Source organism: Leishmania panamensis (genome assembly GCF_000755165.1).
Source record: "Leishmania panamensis strain MHOM/PA/94/PSC-1 chromosome 31 sequence".
NCBI classification, from domain to species: Eukaryota; Euglenozoa; class Kinetoplastea; order Trypanosomatida; family Trypanosomatidae; genus Leishmania; species Leishmania panamensis.
The window spans coordinates 41,806-60,463 of record NC_025878.1 but is presented as its reverse complement, the minus strand read 5'-3'; the positions used below and the strand labels follow the sequence as shown (position 1 = coordinate 60,463).

General features: G+C 59.3%; 8 protein-coding genes across 8 annotated transcripts; all 8 read left to right on the top strand.

Moving 5' to 3' along the window:
• Window positions 1-263: 263 nt before the first annotated feature.
• LPMP_310240 (hypothetical protein) lies at window positions 264-2,054 on the top strand (the record flags this gene model as incomplete). The annotated part of the gene is made up of 1 exon (XM_010703114.1): window positions 264-2,054. One exon carries the CDS (start codon window positions 264-266, stop codon window positions 2,052-2,054), a length of 1,791 nt encoding a protein of 596 aa, XP_010701416.1.
• Window positions 2,055-2,862: 808 nt separating this feature from the next.
• On the top strand, window positions 2,863-5,442 carry LPMP_310230 (hypothetical protein; the record flags this gene model as incomplete). The annotated part of the gene is made up of 1 exon (XM_010703113.1): window positions 2,863-5,442. One exon carries the CDS (start codon window positions 2,863-2,865, stop codon window positions 5,440-5,442), a length of 2,580 nt encoding a protein of 859 aa, XP_010701415.1.
• A 687-nt stretch (window positions 5,443-6,129) lies between these two features.
• Window positions 6,130-6,750, top strand: LPMP_310220 (hypothetical protein; the record flags this gene model as incomplete). Its single annotated transcript, XM_010703112.1, has 1 exon — window positions 6,130-6,750. The coding sequence occupies one exon, from the start codon at window positions 6,130-6,132 to the stop codon at window positions 6,748-6,750; it is 621 nt and encodes a 206-aa protein (XP_010701414.1).
• Window positions 6,751-7,216: 466 nt separating this feature from the next.
• LPMP_310210 (hypothetical protein) lies at window positions 7,217-8,785 on the top strand (the record flags this gene model as incomplete). The annotated part of the gene is made up of 1 exon (XM_010703111.1): window positions 7,217-8,785. One exon carries the CDS (start codon window positions 7,217-7,219, stop codon window positions 8,783-8,785), a length of 1,569 nt encoding a protein of 522 aa, XP_010701413.1.
• Window positions 8,786-10,972: 2,187 nt separating this feature from the next.
• Window positions 10,973-12,319, top strand: LPMP_310200 (hypothetical protein; the record flags this gene model as incomplete). The annotated part of the gene is made up of 1 exon (XM_010703110.1): window positions 10,973-12,319. The coding sequence occupies one exon, from the start codon at window positions 10,973-10,975 to the stop codon at window positions 12,317-12,319; it is 1,347 nt and encodes a 448-aa protein (XP_010701412.1).
• Window positions 12,320-13,067: 748 nt separating this feature from the next.
• LPMP_310190 (nucleolar protein, putative) lies at window positions 13,068-14,945 on the top strand (the record flags this gene model as incomplete). Its single annotated transcript, XM_010703109.1, has 1 exon — window positions 13,068-14,945. One exon carries the CDS (start codon window positions 13,068-13,070, stop codon window positions 14,943-14,945), a length of 1,878 nt encoding a protein of 625 aa, XP_010701411.1.
• Window positions 14,946-15,469: 524 nt separating this feature from the next.
• LPMP_310180 (hypothetical protein) lies at window positions 15,470-15,943 on the top strand (the record flags this gene model as incomplete). Its single annotated transcript, XM_010703108.1, has 1 exon — window positions 15,470-15,943. One exon carries the CDS (start codon window positions 15,470-15,472, stop codon window positions 15,941-15,943), a length of 474 nt encoding a protein of 157 aa, XP_010701410.1.
• Window positions 15,944-16,436: 493 nt separating this feature from the next.
• Window positions 16,437-17,969, top strand: LPMP_310170 (hypothetical protein; the record flags this gene model as incomplete). The annotated part of the gene is made up of 1 exon (XM_010703107.1): window positions 16,437-17,969. One exon carries the CDS (start codon window positions 16,437-16,439, stop codon window positions 17,967-17,969), a length of 1,533 nt encoding a protein of 510 aa, XP_010701409.1.
• Window positions 17,970-18,658: the final 689 nt, after the last annotated feature.

Here is an 18,658-nt window from a genome sequence, read left to right as displayed (position 1 = left end):
GGTAGGGATATTGGCTGCGCTCCGCCACTCCTATCCTCTCTCCCACCTGTGCGCGCGGGTGGGGAGGGGTGCCTGTGTGTCTGTGAACCCCGCAGGTGCTGCGTATTGTCGGTGTTTTGGAGGCACGCGCTCCGTGCGCATAACAACGGACGAACAAGTGTCATGCGCAGGGCAAGTCAACATCTCTTCGGACCGCCGCTTGTCATGTTCTCTCGGTGTGGTTGCCTTGGGCTGTCCGAGCACGGCGCTTCGCGTCCTGCGAGATGGGAATCTCGGCAAAAAAAAAAAGAGCTCGCATATGCACACGAGCGGTTGAATCTGCACAACTGCAAGCGCCAACGAACAGCACGAGCGCACAGGGTGAACGTCGTCGTGGAAATGTGCTTGGCGATGTTGTTGACCACCCTCTGTTACCACAGCAACACCACTACTTGCTTGTTCTCTTCGTGTTTCTCTTCTTTGCTCACGCCACTGCAGTGCGTCAGAAGTGGAGCGACCGCGCACACACTCCCACCCATCAATACGCAATGACGAAGTCAACGTCTCTCAAAAATGGTAACGGCGGCAAGCGCGCCCGCGAGACGCCATCGCAGAAGGTGGTGCTCAAGAAGGCCAAGGCAGAGGTGGCAGCCACGCTGCGCAAGTCGTCGCACGGCAGCCAGAGGCCGCTGAACTTCTTCTCCTGGCTCTTAAAGACGTCCCGCGTGGAGTTCTTCCGCAAATACTTTGAAAAGAAGCATCTCGTTGCTTCGCACGGAAATTGCGAGTACTTTGCAAGGGGGCTGCCTGGTGTGGTTCCTCCGGTAAACTGGTCCACAAAGCGCATGCTAGAGCACGTCAAGATGCACCCGTCGCGCTACGGCACCGACCTCAACGTTGTCAAGTTCGATTCCAAGCTGAAAAAGCGCGTCTCCTACAGGACGGAGGGTCTTGTTGATGCGGCAGAGCTGGAGAGGTGTATGAAGACAGGGTGGTCCGTTCGCTTTCTCCGACCTCACGAGTTCCTCGAGAGTAACTCTGCCTTCATCGGGTGTATGGAACAGGAGTTCAACTGCTACTGCGGCGTGAACAGCTACTGGACGCCGGCGAACAGTCAGGGATTCGCACCGCACTACGACGACGTTGACGTGTTTCTTCTGCAGCTTGAGGGTGAGAAGCTGTGGCGCCTCTACAACCCGCCGGAGGAAGTCGATGTGCTGACGCGCCACTCCAGCGAGGACTACGCCCCTGAGCAGTTGCCCACGCCAAATCACACCATCACCTTGAAAGCCGGAGATGTGCTGTACATGCCACGCGGTACGGTGCACCAGGGAAAGACCAACCTCAAGACACACTCGCTGCACATCACTTTCTCAGCCAACCAGATGAACTCATGGGCAGACTTCATGATTCGCTCTGCGCAGTACACCATCGAGACGCTTGCCGCCAACAAGCTGGAATGGCGCTGCGCCCTGCCGCGCGATGTACCACAGGTGATGGGGGCGATTAACCATCCCGTCTTCCGCAACACCCACGGCCTTGCCGTGCTCAGCGAGAACCAGCAGGAGCGCCGCGCTAGTCTGCAGAAGAAGCTGCGCGAGATGGCGGCGGAGGTGACGCTGCTTCTCACGGACGAGACGAACATGGATGTGTGTACCGACGTGTACGGCAAGGAGACAATCCGAAAAATGCAGCCACCCTCCATGGCGTACAGTGGCGCGGCTTCGTCCTCAACGGAGCTTGACCACGCCTCCCACGTGCGCCTCATCTCTCGCAGCTGCATGCAGTTGTTGCTGAACGTGCCTGGCGAGGCGCGGGTTTATCACATTGGACGAAATTCGGCCGTCTGCCTCGCTGGGGAGCTCGGCGAGCTGCGCTTTGAGGCTGAATTTGCGCCAGCAATTGCCACACTGCTATCGAGCTACCCAAAGACAATGTTAGTGGCTGCGCTGCCCTTCCCGGGCTTCGACGATCCCGAGGATGTGGCGGAGAACCAACTGCTGCTCGTTGAGACGCTGCGGGGTGCAGGGCTGCTGCACGTGGTGTCCTCTGCTAACGGTAACGCATCGAGTTAGGGGCCCAACGCTAAGGTATCACTATCCCCACATTGCTGCCCCGAACTTCTGCGCCACTGAACACCCCTCGTGGGTTGCCGTGCCGACACAAACAAAGCTGCTCGAAAGGGGAAGGGGCGAAGAGAGGTGAGGTGAGGGCCTCTCCGGCAGGGACAACGAGAAAGGGAGTTGTTAGCGGCAGACTTCGAAGCAAGCGCAAGCCCACGTCGGCGGAAGCCGGCACGATACGACACTAAAAAGGCTGAAGCGACGAGCGAGCTTTGTTGCGGAGCTAATGACGGCTGGGCCTTGACAGAAAAGCGAGTCGGCTCTTGGGCGCCACATTTCTTATCACACTCACCCCACGCCTCCCGCTTGTATGGCCGCCGCACCTCAGACTGCCGAGCTTCTCACCTCTCCATCCTTCTGCACGTTCTGCGGATTTTATTCAGGATTGTTGATGCCGTTTCGCAGTTTTGTGATACCCACTAACTCCTGAAACAGCTGTGCGAACTGTGCTCTTCGATTCCTCAAGACAACGAGGAAGAGGATGGGGAGCGCGTGTCACCACGAATGCAGGCAGCTTCGATGTCCTTCTCTCTCTTCCCTATCCCCGAACCCACACGTACCCTCATCATCTCGGTGCCTTCACATGCTGTTGCCGCCGCACCTCCAACTCTTCTCCAGTCCCTCCTTCGACCACCCCCTCCACTGTTTTCTCTCTTCGGCGCATATCAGCCTCACGCCTTGGCAAGGACTTCGTGCGTCTTGCTGTTGGTTCTGTGTACATGCACACACCGATACGCACCACAACACCTAGTGGTGCAACATGAATCTCGATGTCGTGGACGCAACTGCCGAGGCGCTGCCCCTTGAGCTGCTCAACAACACGAACAAAGAGCTCACCGCCCAGCTCACGCGCTTTGAGCAGCAGCTGGAGGAGCGGCAGGGCAGCGTCGAAGACCAGCGGCGGCGACTGCAGTTTATGAAGGAGCACCTCAGCAATGTCCGAGCAGAAATTGTCAACACACAGAGCCTCTCCGAGACAAAGAAGCGCGAGGTGGAGTCGGAGGAGAGCATGTGCCGCGTCATGGAGCGCGAATGCGCGCGGCTGCAGCAGCGGCAAACGCAGCTGGAGCAAAACTCCGAGGACGTCCGAGACCGGCTGACGTCGGTACAGGACCGCATCTTTCGTGGAAATCTGAAGCTCGAGGAGCTCAAGACTTCACTGGACTACAACCAGGAGGAGCTGGAGCAGTGGGACGAGGCCCGCCGGCAGAAGGAGGAGGATGAGCTCGCCATCGCGCAGTACTCCAAGATGGATGAGACGAAGGTGAAGCAGCTCACCCAGCGCATCGAGAAGCTCGAGAACGGCGTGCGGAAGCAGCGCAAGCAGCTTGACGAGGAGGTGCTGGCCACGCAGCACGTGCAGGGGGAGCTGGACCGTGTCGCCAACGAGTACCGCAAGCTTCACGACGACCGTAGTGGCATACTGGACGAGTGGGAGTTGGTGGTTCGCACCATCGCCGAGCGTGACGAGGCCATCCGCATCGCGGCAGAGCAGTACGCCGAGGGCGTTGCCTGGATTCTGCAGCGGCAGAAGCTCAAGAAGTCGCTCTCGGTCTCACTGGATGAGGCGCAGGAGGAGACGGAGGTGATCAACTACACCATCCAAGAGCGCGAAAAGACGTCGCACAAGCTGCAGGAGGCGGTGCCGGTGCTGACCCAGCAGGTGCAGAGCGTACAGGATGAGGTGGATGCCCTGCGCGAGAAGGCGTCGCGGGCCACGCGGGACAAGCGGGCGGTGATCCTGCAGCTGGAGGAGACCATCACAGAGATCGAGCGCCGGAAAAGGGAGCTGGCAATGACCGAGAAGGCCCGAACCACTGCGGCGGAGAAGCTGAAGGAGGAGGAGATGACTGCCAACGACCTTCAGAAGCAAGCCCAGTTTATTGCCCAGCTGCTGAAGGACGCCGAGATGGCCTCCCACAAGATCACCAGGGATATTGAGCAGCTCAAGACGACGACCTTCAGGGCGAACCAGGAGCTTGCTAAGGTGCGCGCCGCCCAGACGACGAGCCTGAGCGAGATCAGTGGGGCACAGGCACAGGGCAAGAACTACAAGGCCAAGATCGATCAACTCGATGGCGAATCCTTTGCTCAGCAGGGGGTGCTGTACAACATCGAGTTCAGTGTTCAGCAGATAGAGAAGCGTGTCAGTCGTGCCAAGGGCGAACGCACCGAGGAGGAGCGGAAGGAGCTGCGCAGAAAAATCGATCTTCTGCAGATCACACTTGACGAGCTCGAGAAGCAAAACCGAATTCTGCAGAACCAAGTGAAGCGGGTGCGAGAGGAGATGCGGAAGTCGTCCATTCTGATCGAGAAGTTGGAGGCGACAAAGAAGCGGTCTCTCGAGGAGGTGTTAGAGATGGACCTGCGTTGCACACACAGTGACCGTGAAGAGAAGCAGCTGGAGAAGCAGCGTGAGGACCTCCTCATCAAGGTGGACACGTTAGAGCTGCAGCTGGGCCGCCTGCGCAACTTGCTAAGAGTCAAGGACGCAGAGTTGCTCACGTTGGAGGAAAAGAAGCGTCAACTTGAGGCCGACGTGGCGGAGCGCGAGGCGGAGATTGAGGTGCATCACCGTCTGCTCAGGATGGAAGCGAAGCTGGCGGAGGAAGAGCGCAAGCGCCTTGTGACGGAGCTGCTGGAGCGTCAGAAGAACTTGACAGCGGTGAAGAACAGGCAGGAGGTGCTTGTAGGTCGCATGGACCCGGCACATGCGCGACTGTCGCAGGTCCAACTCGTTATTGCGGCAGCGAAAGAGCGCGAGGACCTCCAGTACCGTGGGGACTCCCTTGATGCGCGCATCCGTCGCATGGAGAAGGAGATGCTGAAGCTAGAGAAGACGATCGCTATCATCAGGGCAAGCAATGGGCAGTACAGGCACCAGTTCGACAAGGTTTCTGACAAGGACGAGGAGGTGCAAACGCAGAAGGCCCTAAAGAACAAGTTCAAGGAGCTCAAGAGCGCGATAAGCCGCCGCACTCTGGAGGTAAACGACTTTCAGGCCACCACACGCAACAAGCAGGAGGAGCTGCGGGCACTGCAGTTTGAGAAACAGCGTGTCGGGCACATGCAGGAGCAGCTGTTGAAGGAGTATGAAACTGTCACGCAAGACATTCTAGCGTTGCGTGAGGCCGCCATTCGCTATGATCAAGCCATCGAGAAGGCCAAGGGGAACGTCGATGCAGCTGTGGTGGGCGATATCGAACTTGTTTGTACACGCGAGAGGCTGGACAACACCATCGCTCAGCTTCTCTCTCTCTCCCGAGAGGCTGGTGAGGAGGTGCTCGATGTCGTTAAACAGATGCTCACTGCCCATCAGCTGTCCATCGAAGGTGCCTAGGGGGTGATGAACAACGCCACACATGCAGTGCCTCTTCATGGGTAGCGCTAACCTCGCGTCGTGGGTGCGCGATGGCGGCCTTGCGCTGCTGTCTCCGTCCTCCGCCCTTCTCCATGATTCGCCTTGATGGGTCCTGTCGCTGATGTCCTTCCCTCTTCCTCGCTTCATTCGCTACGCAGGGCGATGATACTGATGTAGACTACCGCCGTGTATCGCGGCTGTACCACATGCTTTACAGCACCAGAGAACATTTGAGTCACTTAAGTGCACTTGACAGGTGCACGTCTTGTCTTCGCTGCTTTGTGGCACGCACTTCGCCCCATCTTGAATGTCTTCACCCACGCCTCGTGGAAGGCCGCCGTGAGGGTGAGGAGTGCCGAGGAGCGAAGGACAGCCATCCATGAGAGATGCATGTGGGAGGCAGCGTGTGTCCTCACTCCCTCTCTCTCCTTGGCTGACTCTGTTTCGTGCGTCGAGCGCTCTGAGCGCCAATATGCCCTGCAGCTTCTTCACTGCTCCCCTCCCCTCTTTGCCACAACACCTTCGCACATATGCACGCCATCTCACCTTTGCCTGTCACACCACGGGTCTGCGTCTCGCTCATGTTCTCTCCTCCACACACCTTCACTTCCGCCAGCTACTAGTGTCTAACCCAATCCTCCCTCCCCACACAGAGGCGTGGGGGCAATGGAGCCCTCTTCAACGGATGACCAAGAGGTGCACCTCACAGAAGTGAGGGTCGAGCGCGGGAAGCAGTTGGGCATATCCAACGACGAGGAAGACGAAGAGGAACGGCCGAATGATGCAACGGCCTCTGACACGAATGCCGCTTCCACTGCTGCCAGTGACACCGAGCAGGACCGTGCGGATGATGAGGATGCTGCTGACGAAGAGCGCGAAGAAGCAGACGACGAAGAAGATGAGGAGGACGATGATGCGGATGACAGCGACGAAGACGAGGAAGAGACGCCGGTGTACTCACTGCCACCACTGCCGCCCGTCCACACGCCAGCCAGGGTGCAGGGCATCGCCACAGCGGAGGTGTACGGCATCGTCAAGGAGCTGCGCCGCCAAATGGACGACCCGGTGGAGCGAGCGCATGCCAAGGCGATGTTGCAGGGCGACACAGACGTGCTGCTGGCCGTCGCGCAGGTGCTGCAAGAGGCGCACCTCCTCCGACGCTCCAAGGTGAACGACCACGGTGATATCGAAGAGGAGCTCGTCCCCCAGCCAGCGGCCGCGCGGCCATCACTGCCCACTGGGTACAACAGCTGGATTGTAGAGACTCCGGCACATCCACGGAGGTGACTGTCTACAGTGACGCGGCAGCTGCGTGTGTGCATCCGGATTCCTTTCGTGCTCGTTTGTGCTGATGGTGTGGACAGCGGAGCAGCTTTGTCTTTGTAGCTAAAGCCCTCTCTGCTGCCACAGAAAGGCACCATAAGGAGAGACTCACAACTGAAGTAGCGGGCCAGGGTGAAGCGAAGCTGGGGAGGCAGCTGAGGTAGGCTCACATCTCTGTCTAACGATATGTGTGGGAGGCCAGATTGTGTCAGCAATAGCAACACACGCAGGAAAGCACAGCACTATGTTTGGTAGATGCTGAACTCTACATTTCTTCTTCCTCTCCCCCATGTTTCGTCTCTTCCTCTCTCTCTCTACCTCTTCGCTCGGACTGCCGTCTTTCCAATCACTATTGTGGTGGTCGATCACCACCGCTCTGCTCATTCCCCTCTTTCCCTCCCTCCCTCCCCTCTCTGTAGGATAGAAGAAAATGGTGGCTCTGGAGCGGGAGTACGTCCTCGGCCCCTTCTGCGAGCTGCGCATCATTACATCGCTCTCCTCGACTCAGCTGTCGAAGGTGACGCTGCGCAAGCCAGTAGACGAAGATGGCGCTTCTACTGCGACGCGAGCAGAGGTGTTTGGGACGGAGTTGATCCCGGGAGTACCAGTGCACCTTCCGCCGGGTCGCTCTCTCAGCATTTTCACGTCCACCGGCTGCACCTTGTTACTAGTAGCCCCACCGGCGGTGCTGCAGCGCTGCTACGCGACATCGCTCGGGGCGACGTGGGTGCGCTCCGTGCTCGATTTTCACTCCCACTTGGAGCGGGCACGAGTGGAGGCCCGTGGCCGCGAAGACGTCGGTCCTCGTGTACTCTTCGTGAGTGACCGGCACCACTGCGGGGCAAGCACCTATGTCCGCTGGCTTAGCAATTTCGCGGTGCGCCTCGGCTACCACCCCCTGCTACTCGATGGGGTACTGGACACCCCCGCCTTCGCATTCCCTGGCAGTATGGCCCTTTTCCACGCCCAACACTGCATGGACATCGAGGAGGAGATGAATCTGACACCGGCGCTGTATGTCCAGGTGGGTCAGTCACGCGTGGCCAACCCACGACTTTACCAGCACTGGGTGCAGCAACTGCTGCCGCACGGCATGGAGAAGATGGCGCGCAGTGAGCGGTGCCGCGTAGGTGGGCTATTCTTTGACTATGGCGTGGTGGAGCCGCACGCGGTGGAGCAGGCGGAAATGGCGGCGGCAGCAGCGCACTCAAGCAACGACCCGACCGCCTCCGCCTCCCCTGCCCCCTCCGCGCTGGGGAGCGATAAAACGCAGACGAACCCACTTGACACCCTTCTGGACACTATTGTGGCCGCCGACATCGACCACGTTTGCGTTGTTGGCAGCTCGTGGCTGCGGTGGAAGGTGGTGCAGCGGGCATGGGAACGCTTTGGTGGTGAAAGGTCGATGGACATTGTGCACGCGATGCTTGATCCGCGCTGGAGCGTGCCACAGGAGGTAGGCTGCGGTGGCGGCCAGCACTTCAGGCTCTTTCTGGTAGACACTGTGGGGCTCGTCCGCTCGGTGCCTGTGACGCTGTGGAAACGCCAGCGATGGCTGCAGTACTTCTTCGGCACCCCGACCTCGCCGGTAAAGCCGACGCTCGTCACCCTTGAGGCCTCGCAGGTGCGCATCGCAACCGTCGGTGCGGCGGCGATCGACACCATGTCGACACTGCTGCCGATGATGGACAGCGAGGATGCAGACCGGCAGAAGGCGGATGTGGCAGCGGTGTCGTTCATTACGCTGCAGGACGTCGCCCTGAAGGACCGCATTGTTGCCCTCAGCACAGCCACTGAGTACGAGCGCGGCCCTGACGGGGAACTTCACTCACTTTCTTTTAGTGTGTTCGAGCGCAGCATCCGGCAGGGGACTGTGCTGGGGTTTGCACTCGTGGAATCCGTGACGCCAGAGCGACTCACGTTGCTTGTGAGTGGCTGCCCGCTCGACAAGGAGCTGGGCCTTTGCTTCCTTCTCACGGAGGAGGAGCTGAAGAGCTGAGTGGGAGGGTGCGGTGAATACTCGTAAGAGAGCGCTACACACTCGCGGGATGCGTCTCTGCGCATGTCTCTGCCTGTTGGGACTCAAAACGCGCTGTGCGCCTGAACGCTCGAATGTGTGGACACAAACAAAACTTTGCGTGCGTGGGATAATGCTGCCTCTGTGGAGCAGCAGTGACGGCACTGCCGCTTTCTCTGACAGCTCTCGACAAGGGTGCTCGACGCCAACATCCACGTAGGCGCACCTGAGGCCTTGGACGCTTCACTCCCCTTAGTGCGTCATGACTGTGCCCTCTTGCTCATTTCCCCGCACTTCTCTTCTTCGTTCCGCCCTCTTTGTCGGCACGCACGCACGCCTCAGCACACGTAGATGGAATGCCTCATTTTCGCAGCCCGGTATCAGCCGGAGGCGCGCACGCTAGAGTTCAACCTGACAGCCGCGCCCCTCGTGGACGTCGTCACGGACGTCACCGTCGCCCCGTGCGGCGGTGCCGCGCCTCTGTGGAGGTCACCCGCGACGCAACAAGGGCTTTTTTATGGCCGCAACACCTTTCTCCTGGACCGCCCACTTCGGTTCGCTGATGACCGCATTGCACTCGTGTGCAGTGTGCGTGTGCGTCAGCAGCGTCTCAGTACCCTTGCAGTGCTAGCCGCCGATGTCTTGTGCGGCAACGCGGATGGGTGGGCTATGCATTCTACCAGTTCACAAGACACCAGGGAGTACACATTCCTGCTCACCGCGGTGTCTAACGCCGGTAGATGCGGCGTGCAGGACAACTCGTTTGTGTACTTCACCTCCCAGGACTTGCCTCCCCTTATGGAGGGAGCATCTACCACCATCGTATCTCCCTTGCTATCGGAGCCACGGATTACGCACCTCACATACGCGTGTGATTGGTCTCCGCCTTCCTCTCTGCTCGCGCTCTCTGCTCACGCTCTCTGCTACCTTTAACCGAATTTTACCCAAAAGAAAACGTGAAGTGGCCAGAAGGGCGGATGTACGCGCGCTCCCACGCGTACGCATGAGTGGGCTCGTGTGCCTTCCGCTCTCCCTCACCTGTACTGTGGTGTTCCTCCTCCGCTCTTGTCGGCATGGCGACGCGCTTCACCCTCGCTTTTCCTCTTTTGCCTTTTCCCCCTAAGCTCCTACAGACCGCCACGTGCGCCCACGACAGCCGATTTCTGCTGAAACCACATTCGCTCTTTTCTCAGCTCAATGTGATGTGATTCGCGTGGCACCCCGTCAGCCCTCTCGTCACGCACACTCCCTCTGTACAGAGGGGAGTTGTGTCTCTCAAGAAGACAATCGTGCAAGAAAACACCCACGGACGTCACCACCGTACAGTAATGGCGCTCCACCGACGATGGAGCTGGCGCAGCGGTGACGTCGCTATCTGGACGATGTTGGCCTTCTTCTTTGTCCTGGCCCTCTATCTGGTCTTGAGTAACATCTCTATTTCGGAGTCGACACCGCCGCCTACCAACGGGCGCATCAAGCCACAGTGAAAGAGAGAGAGGCGAGACTGGAAACACCGCCAAGGGAGGAGGAGCAACAGGGAGACACCGCAGACCTCACTCCATCGCCATCAACGCCCGAGACCCTCTGCAATGGACGTCCCTCACACAGGCGCTGTATGGTGCGTGCATTGACACGCCGTGACCCGCTACTCTCAGAATGAGCGGTGCGCCAATTCACCCAAGCTTGCGCATGCGTGTCTATGTGCACCTCAGGGAGCTGTTTTTCTTTTCTGAGTACACGTTGCGCCGCTCACCTAACCCGTGCACTCGCTCTTGGAGGCCTTCGACATATTCGATCTCATCAGTCCCCTTTCCTGTTTCACCTCTCGATGTGCGCCGTCTGTTGGCCATGCCCTGGCAAGCGTCAGTATGGCTCTCTTTCTCTCTGTACATTCCTCCCCCCACCCCAACACCACCAGCACTACCGGGCCTCTGCTCGCACGAGCGTACGCAGTGACACTCCAGATGCAACTCCCCTCCCCCTCTCACTGTTGTTTCTCCTCCTCTACTATCCCCTACCTCCATTTCTCACCCCTCTTCGCTCCGCTTTATGCCTTCCTTACCCGCCCTGCCCCCCCTCCCTTCTCCTTCGTCACTGTGTGTGCACAGTGGGCCTCCGCCTCTGATTTGCCTCCCGTTCAACAACTCTTCGTAGTCTTTTACCTCCACCATGACCGCTGTCAGCGACGTGGCGGCCGTCCAGGCTACCAGCGGTGCCACCGGGGGCAGCGCGATGGTCACCTTCTTCACAAACACCTATGCGAAGCCCATGCCGGAGCAGAGCTTCAGTATACCGCTCAACACCCTGCCAGACGGGCTCAACCAGCTCGTCCAGAGCGTGCTAGGCGTTGAAGGACAGAAATTTGATTTTCTCTACAAGGATGAGTACATTGGCACGACGTTACTCCGCTTCCTTCAGCGCCGCGGCATCAGCTACGAAGAGCTGCTTAACATTGAGTACACCCCCTCCCTGCAGGCCAAAGAGGGAAGTCTCCTTCCACACGATGACTGGGTGAGTAGCGTGCGTGCCCCGTACCGCGGCGACGCGGAGCTCCTGTTGACTGGCGCTTACGATCACTGCGTGCGATTGTGGGATGGCGAGAACTGTGTCGCGCTCGGCACCTTTCACCACGAGGCTGTCAAGGAGGTGGCCCTCCACCCAGTGACGCAGGGCAAAAGCAAGACCGGACGCAAGCGCACCAGGCTCGACAGGGACTTCTTGTTTGCCAGCGCCAGCAAGGACGGCAGCGTCGCTGCCTGGAGACTGGACAGCACCAACAGCCTCATGCAGCTTCTGGGCTCTATTCAAGCTCACACCGACGGCGTTGACTCAGTCGCTATCGCCCCTGGTGAGGGAAAGCTTGTAGCCACCGCCTCCTGGGACACCACTGTCAAAGTCTTCAGCTGGGAACAGATGCTGGAGGGTGATACGGTGCCGTCCAAGAAGGCGCCGCTTGTCACCTTCACCGATCACAGTCGCCCAGTCCTATGCAGCCGCTTCTCTGCCGCCCACGGTGCCGCACGGCTCTTTTCGGCCGGCCTCGACGGCCACATCAAGTGCCTCGATATGGAAGCAGCGCTGCTTCAGTCGGAGCTCAAAGGCGACCACCCCATCAATCGAATCGCTGTGAAGCCGGCAGGTAACAGCGCCGCCGCAGACCTCGTCCTCTCTGCCTGCACCGACAATCGTGCCCGACTCTTCGACACGCGGCAACGGGGGGTGGTGAAGACGTTCAGCGGTCCTCGTCAGTGGCTCTACAGCGTGACGTGGCTGTGGGACGCACAGGAGGGGGATGCCGAGTACAGCGGAGGTAGCCTCTTTGCACTCGCCAGCGAAGATGCCACAGTGCGTGTGTATGACCTTCGGTGCACTAACACGGCGCTGCTCACGCTAGACACGATGCACACGGATGGTGTGCTGGACGTCACGTACGTCGGGCAGTCCATTATCGCCAGCTGTGGTAAGGATAACAAGACGAAGTCGTTTGCCCTTAGCAGGGAAGAACTTGTCAGCTAGAGGTGGCGTGTGATGGGAGGAGATCATCTCACGCGACAAGGACAGCACGGTGTCCCCGGTCTACGTCTTCTGGCGAGGAGGAAGTAGGTGTGAAAGTCGCTGAAGTGCACTTCACTTCCGCCGCCGTCCTCGCACTCTACGCCACCTTCGCTTTGTCCACCCCCGCTGTGCGTGCCTGCGTGCACGCGTTGTCTCCTCGAATAAACGCGGTTAACCTCTTCGCAGTAAAGAGGGAAAAATAAGGCGCCATTCACAGCGACATCGTAGTGGACACCACCCAGCGCGCCGCTTCTCTCTCGCCCTCTTTGCCGTTGGTTGCACTCAGCGCCACCAAACGCTGGTCGACGGGAAGGTGGACGAGGGAGTGGGCAGCGTTGACGCGTTTTGCCTTGCGGTGCCTTCTCACGGAGAGTGTGACCCTTTGTGTGAAGGGAGCCAACGCACCTCCTGCTCTTGGTATGTTGGATGTACGCTCGCCTCTTCGCTCCAGTCTATGGGAGCCGCCACGACTCATGGCACTCACCTCTGGGATGCGAACGTGCCACCTCCCCTCCACACCACGCAAACGTGCTCCTTGTCTCTCTCTCTCTCTCCTTTCATGCGCAACACTCATGGGAGGACACTCTCACACACCTCATTACACAAAGAAGCGCCACCACCACGCGCTTAGTACATACAGTCGTGCCGCTTCGAGTGCGGCCTCGCGTCTGCTCACCTCTCCTTCCTTATCTCGTCGGTCGCTCTTCTAATGGCCAAGAAGGCGCTTGCGGCTGCAGCGAAGAAGAAAACTACAGCGGCGACGCGTGCCGCAACAGCCCCGATAGCCAAGTCACTCAGTAAGGGGAAGGGAACTCCCGTCGCGACCGCCGTGAGGAAGGCTACCGGGGAGCGCGGTGCTGCGGCCAGGGCTGCGCGAGAGGAACCGGTGATTGCAGCGGAAGAAAATGCGGACTCGGACTTCGACTACGGCGGCGCACGGGGTGTCGAAAACGACACCGGCGATGAGGAGAACATCGAGTTTGACGATGTTGTGAACAGCGACGAGGAAGACGAAGAGAACTTTGAGGGCGATATCGAAGACGATGACGACTTCGAGGTCAAGGCTGAGAAGTACCGCCGCCGTATGCTGGCGCAGCGCCAACTTGCCGATGCGGAGCAGCAGGAGGATATTGCGACTCGCACCGCGAAGTCGACGCCTCTGCACGACCGAGAGCAGCGGGATGATGAGGCGGAGCAGGCGGAGGGCAACACGGCAGTCGTTCAGCTGCTTGGCAAGACTCACACTGCAGAGGAACTGCGCGACCGAATTCAAGAGACCGTCCGTGTGCTGTCCAACTTCAAGGAAGAGCGTGAGGAAGACCGTCACCGTGCTGAGTACCTCGAGTTGCTGCGCGCGGACCTCCTTGAGCTGTACGAGTACAACGAGCTCCTGATGGACTCGGTCCTGCGGCTGTTCCCCCCTGCCGAGGCGGTTGACTTTTTGGAGGCGATGGAGAAGACGCGACCGACCACCATCCGAGTCAACACTCTCAAAGCGAAGCGCCGCGACCTGGTCCAGGCGCTTGTGAAGCGCGGCATGAATGTGGAGCCTCTGGAAAAGTGGTCGAAGGTTGGCCTGCAGGTGTTTGAGTCGAACGTCCCCATCGCGGGTACGATCGAGTACCTCGCGGGTCAGTATATGCTGCAGGCCGCGGCGTCCTTCCTGCCGGTCATGGCCCTCGCCCCACAGGAGCATGAGCGCGTTCTCGACATGTCCGCCGCACCAGGAGGGAAGACGACTTACATTGCACAGCTCATGAAGAACACTGGCGTCCTCTTCGCCAACGATGTGAGTGAGCCACGGTGCAAGTCGCTCAACTCGAACCTCCAGCGCCTTGGCGTCACGAACTGCATCGTGACAAACTACGACGGCACCGGCTACGAGAGGGTGATGCGCAACTTCGACCGCGTTCTGCTCGATGCCCCCTGCTCCGGCACGGGCATCATCTCGCGTGACAAGAGCATCAAGATGGGCAAACAGTACGAGGACATTCAGCGTGCCTCACAACTGCAGCGCGCGCTACTGCTGAGTGCCATCGACGCCTGCCGGGTTGCTGGCTACGTCGTCTACTCGACCTGTTCCTTCCTCGTGGAGGAAGACGAGGCCATTGTGGACTTTGCGTTGAAGCGGCGCGATGTGCAGGTGGTAGAAATGGGACTGCCGTTTGGTCGCCCTGGCTTCACCAAGTACCGCCACCACCGCTACCACGACAGCCTCGAGCTCTCCCGCCGCTACTTCCCCCACGTGCACAACATGGACGGCTTTTTCGTGTGCAAGCTGAAGAAGCTCTCGGACCGCACCACGAAGCAGCCGGACGCGACAAACGAGAAGTCATCCAGGGCGGGGAGCACCTCCGCTTCTTCGGCAAAGAAGCGTGGGCGCGCCAGCGACGATGCTGCGGAGCTCCAGGTCGGCTCGAAGAGGCTGCGACTGGAGAACGGAAAAGGTGTTGTGGTCTCCGAAAAGACGCCTTCCAAGAACCACAGGCTCAGTGTTCCTCCCTCGCCCACTGCCAAAGCGGCTCGAAATGAGCGACGTACGAAGGGCAACCGCCCGCCACACAAAGCGCGTAAGTCGACAGCGTAGCTGGAAACGGATGGCGTCGTAAAGGAGATCGTTTTCTCTCTAATGTAATGTCTGCTCGCCATGCATCCTATACCCATAACTGCGGCTGAGGTGAGCGAAGCCAGACACCAGCGACATGGGCGTGTCGTGTGTGCTGGGCTAATGGCGGCAAACCCGCACACAACGAAGAGAACATACGCGTGCTGCGAGGCGGATCTGTTTTTTTCTCTCGCTCTCTTCGCGGCTGCAAGCGCAGGAATTACACGCGCACGTATGTGCACTGGTGAAGAGAGCGTAGGGGAAGCGAAGTAGACCCCGGAAGAGTGACCCTCTGTTATGCGGAGGAGGGCGGTAGAGCCTCTGAGTGTTTTTGTTGACTCTGCGTGCATGCGTGAACGCAGCGGTCGCCCTCCCTTTTCCCTTTCGCCGTCGAGGCTCCTTCCTTCTCTGCACTTTCCACTGCTCTCGAGCTTTTTCATCCTCCATTGCGTTTTCTCTCTACCCTGCACTCTGACGCGGTGCTGCACACAGGCACGCACAAGTGTATGGAGACAGTGCTTGCCTTCCTGGAGGATACACTCCTCGCTCAGTACGTGGAGCTGCTGCCCTCACGCTGGTCTGCCTTGCTGCCGCGGCTGGCCAAGCGAACGCAGCAACTACAGACATTGACGGATCTCACGGCAGTCGACGGGCTTGTGAGCGCCTTGGAGGACGACTTCCAGCACGCTGCACAGCTGCTCCATGCAGAGCACGGAATGTACCAAGAGGGTGTCTCACTCTTTGATGGACTTCGCCAAGCATCTGAGCTGGTGCAGCACACTTGGCGCCTACTCGCTAATGATATGCTTGCCGAGCTAGCGACGAAGGAGATGATACTGGCGCACTGGAAGGCAGCCATGACCACGATCAGCGCGGACACACTGCGCGTGTACGGCCATGCAGTGCTGGTTCACACGAGGGTCACCAAGCCCCGAGTGCACCACCTCATCGAGCTGGCAAGAGCAGCGGAGCGTAGTTAGTGTTGCTTCGATTGACGCGAGAAAAACTGTGCTGCTGCGTTGATTTCATTCTGCTCGCTCTCTCTCTCTTTCACAAATTTCCCCTGTTGTGCAGGTCTTCATCAGGCTGTCTTGCTGCCCCTGTTAGTGCAGGCGAGTAAACGGACGAGAAAATGGTGGAGTGCTGCTTCTCCGTGCACTTTGGTTGAGAGCACTGACGCTGATGTGCAGCCCGTGCACATTACTGAGGAGGCGGTTCAGGTGAAGGGTATGAGAGCACTCATCGATTCACGTTCCTCCCCCTTCTCCCCCTGCCCCTCACTGCCAACCAGCATCTGCAACTTTCATTTCACTGCTCCGCAATCGAACACCCTTCCCACCTCCCCGAGTGCTCCAACCCCCCCCCCTCCCCCACACACGCACACACAGCGGACACACGTGCATACTCTTCACGGCACCCTCACTCACTCACTCACTCACTCACTACTATGAAAGAGCAGCACACGCGCTCCCCATGGAAAGGGCCCATCATTCACCACGAAAGGCGTCACCACCGGTGCCAATGTCGGGGTTCGTAGGCGCCACAGTAGAGTGCCTCCATGCTGTCTTGCATGAGGTAGTGCTGCTGCTACAGGCGCTGCAGGCCTCCATCGCCCTGCAAGCGAAGCAGAGCTATGAAACGAGCAGCGTACGTCTATATACATTTCTGGACACCTCCCGCTGCTGTCTTCGGCTCATCGTCATTGTCTCCCTGATGCTCATAGCAGCACTCGCGGTGCTGCTGGTGGACTTGTCTGGCTGTCTTGTTAGTTCGGTCGCCACGGCTGCCGGTATCCGTCACCTCGTCCTCGCCAACGTGCCTGGCACCGCCGTCATCCCACTACACTTCAACGCGCTGCCGTTCCACAACGACGACTGGCAGCGGCACCTGCCAGAGGACAAGGCGCTCAAGGACTTCCTTCTCCCCGATAGAAAGACGCGAGCCCTCGTCGAGTCCATGGCGCAGCGCGCCGACTCTCTTAGCGCCATGCAGCAGCACATGGGACAGTTTGCGGATGCAAAGTTCTCGTTTCTGAGTCACTTCGTCAACACCCACTTGGCCTCCTCCACTATGCACATCCCTCGCACCACCACCTCGGCGGAGGTCTTCTCTCCGAGAGGTGGCGTCAATCTCGAGGGTCTCTTCCAGTTCGGGCCGGTCATGTTCAACGCGAAGGGCGAGTACACGGCCAAGATGCAGGTGGTACTCACAAAGGAGGAGGTGGGCCGGGATGTGCCACTCATACTGGAGTCCTCCATGCTCTTCTCTGAGGACGCCACAGCCGTGCAGTCTGTTGCCCAATTTGATGTCCTCTTCACAACGAGTACCTCTGTCACGATACGCACCGGGCCGTCGTACAGGCCGTGGATCGAGCTGCTGCTGAGAAAGCTGCTACGATTCTGGTTCTACCTACCAGTGTGGTCGTACGAGTACCTACGAAGTGCGCTGCACCAGAGGGATAGTGCGCCATTTCCGCCTATCGATCCATCCCGCGAGGTTGCTGTTGTACTCGAGGTTTACAACCGCTTCACACCACCGCTGACCCTGCAACCCCGCCTGCGCGCCATGAACTTCACACTCTACCAGCTCCCCGACGCCAGTGCACCCTCTCGCGTGAAGGTGTCGCGGCTGGTGTTTTTCTCTACCGTGCAGCTCACGGGAGTGGCGCGGTGGCTGACCGACTACCCTGTCGCCACGTTTCTTCTACTCGTCGCCGTCTTCTTTGCAGTGTTTGCATTGACAAGCGTCGGCGGTCTGCTCGGGCTTCTCGTCTACGTGTACTGGCGCTGGTTCCGGCGCCGGGGGCTGGCACCATTCGCCGCGGACGGCCTGACCGAGGAGGTCGTCGCCCTACCGCACGACAGGCCTGCCGCAGCGGTGAAGCGCGTCGTGACGCCTCATTTGCGCCGACACCGCAGCAGCAGCGACTTGTACGACAGCCTTGACACGTCACAGCTGCGCCGCTCCCAATCCTTCAACTACACCCCAGAGAAGAAGAGGACGTAGCGGCGCTGTCGGTTGACTAGGACTGGTACCGGCGAAGGACGAAGCAGCCGCTGTGGAAAAGTCTGTGCTGTCGACCGTTCTCCTCGCTGCTCTCTGCGCTGGCGTTCGTTTGAGTTGCAAGGGCCGCTTCTCTTGCTCCTGCGTGTGTGTGCCTCTCTCCCTGCCACTGACGTTGCCAGCGCTGTATGCCAAGCACTAAACAGGGCTATGGAGCCGCGCACTGGGGCCCCCTTTTCGGTGATGCACCTGCCGTGCGTTGCAGAATCCAGTTGAAGCAACCAGCGCACGCGCACGGGGATCCGCACATGCTCCCCATACCCCTCACTCCCCCCCTGTCTCCGATCATTTGACTCTCCGGCAAGCGCTGCGCCGCCTTCTGCTATCTCTTCCTCTCGTTCCCGCCCCACTTTCCTCCACCTGGGGTCCTTCCGTGGCGAATCACACGTGTGTCCATTGCGCTCGCGCGTGCCATCACGCTCGAGCACTTGCGGGCTCGACGGTGGCCGACAGACGGGGGGGGGTGAGCACTGCGGTGTTCAAAGCCGAGTGTCAACGCCAGGGCGGGCCGGCTACCATGACTTCATCTTCTGTTGAAGTGTCTTCAAGAGAAGATCATTGTATTCCAGCTGTGGTGGTGCCTGCACGTGACACAGCGAGCGTGCCTTCTCCGAGGCCATCGGTTCAGTGGA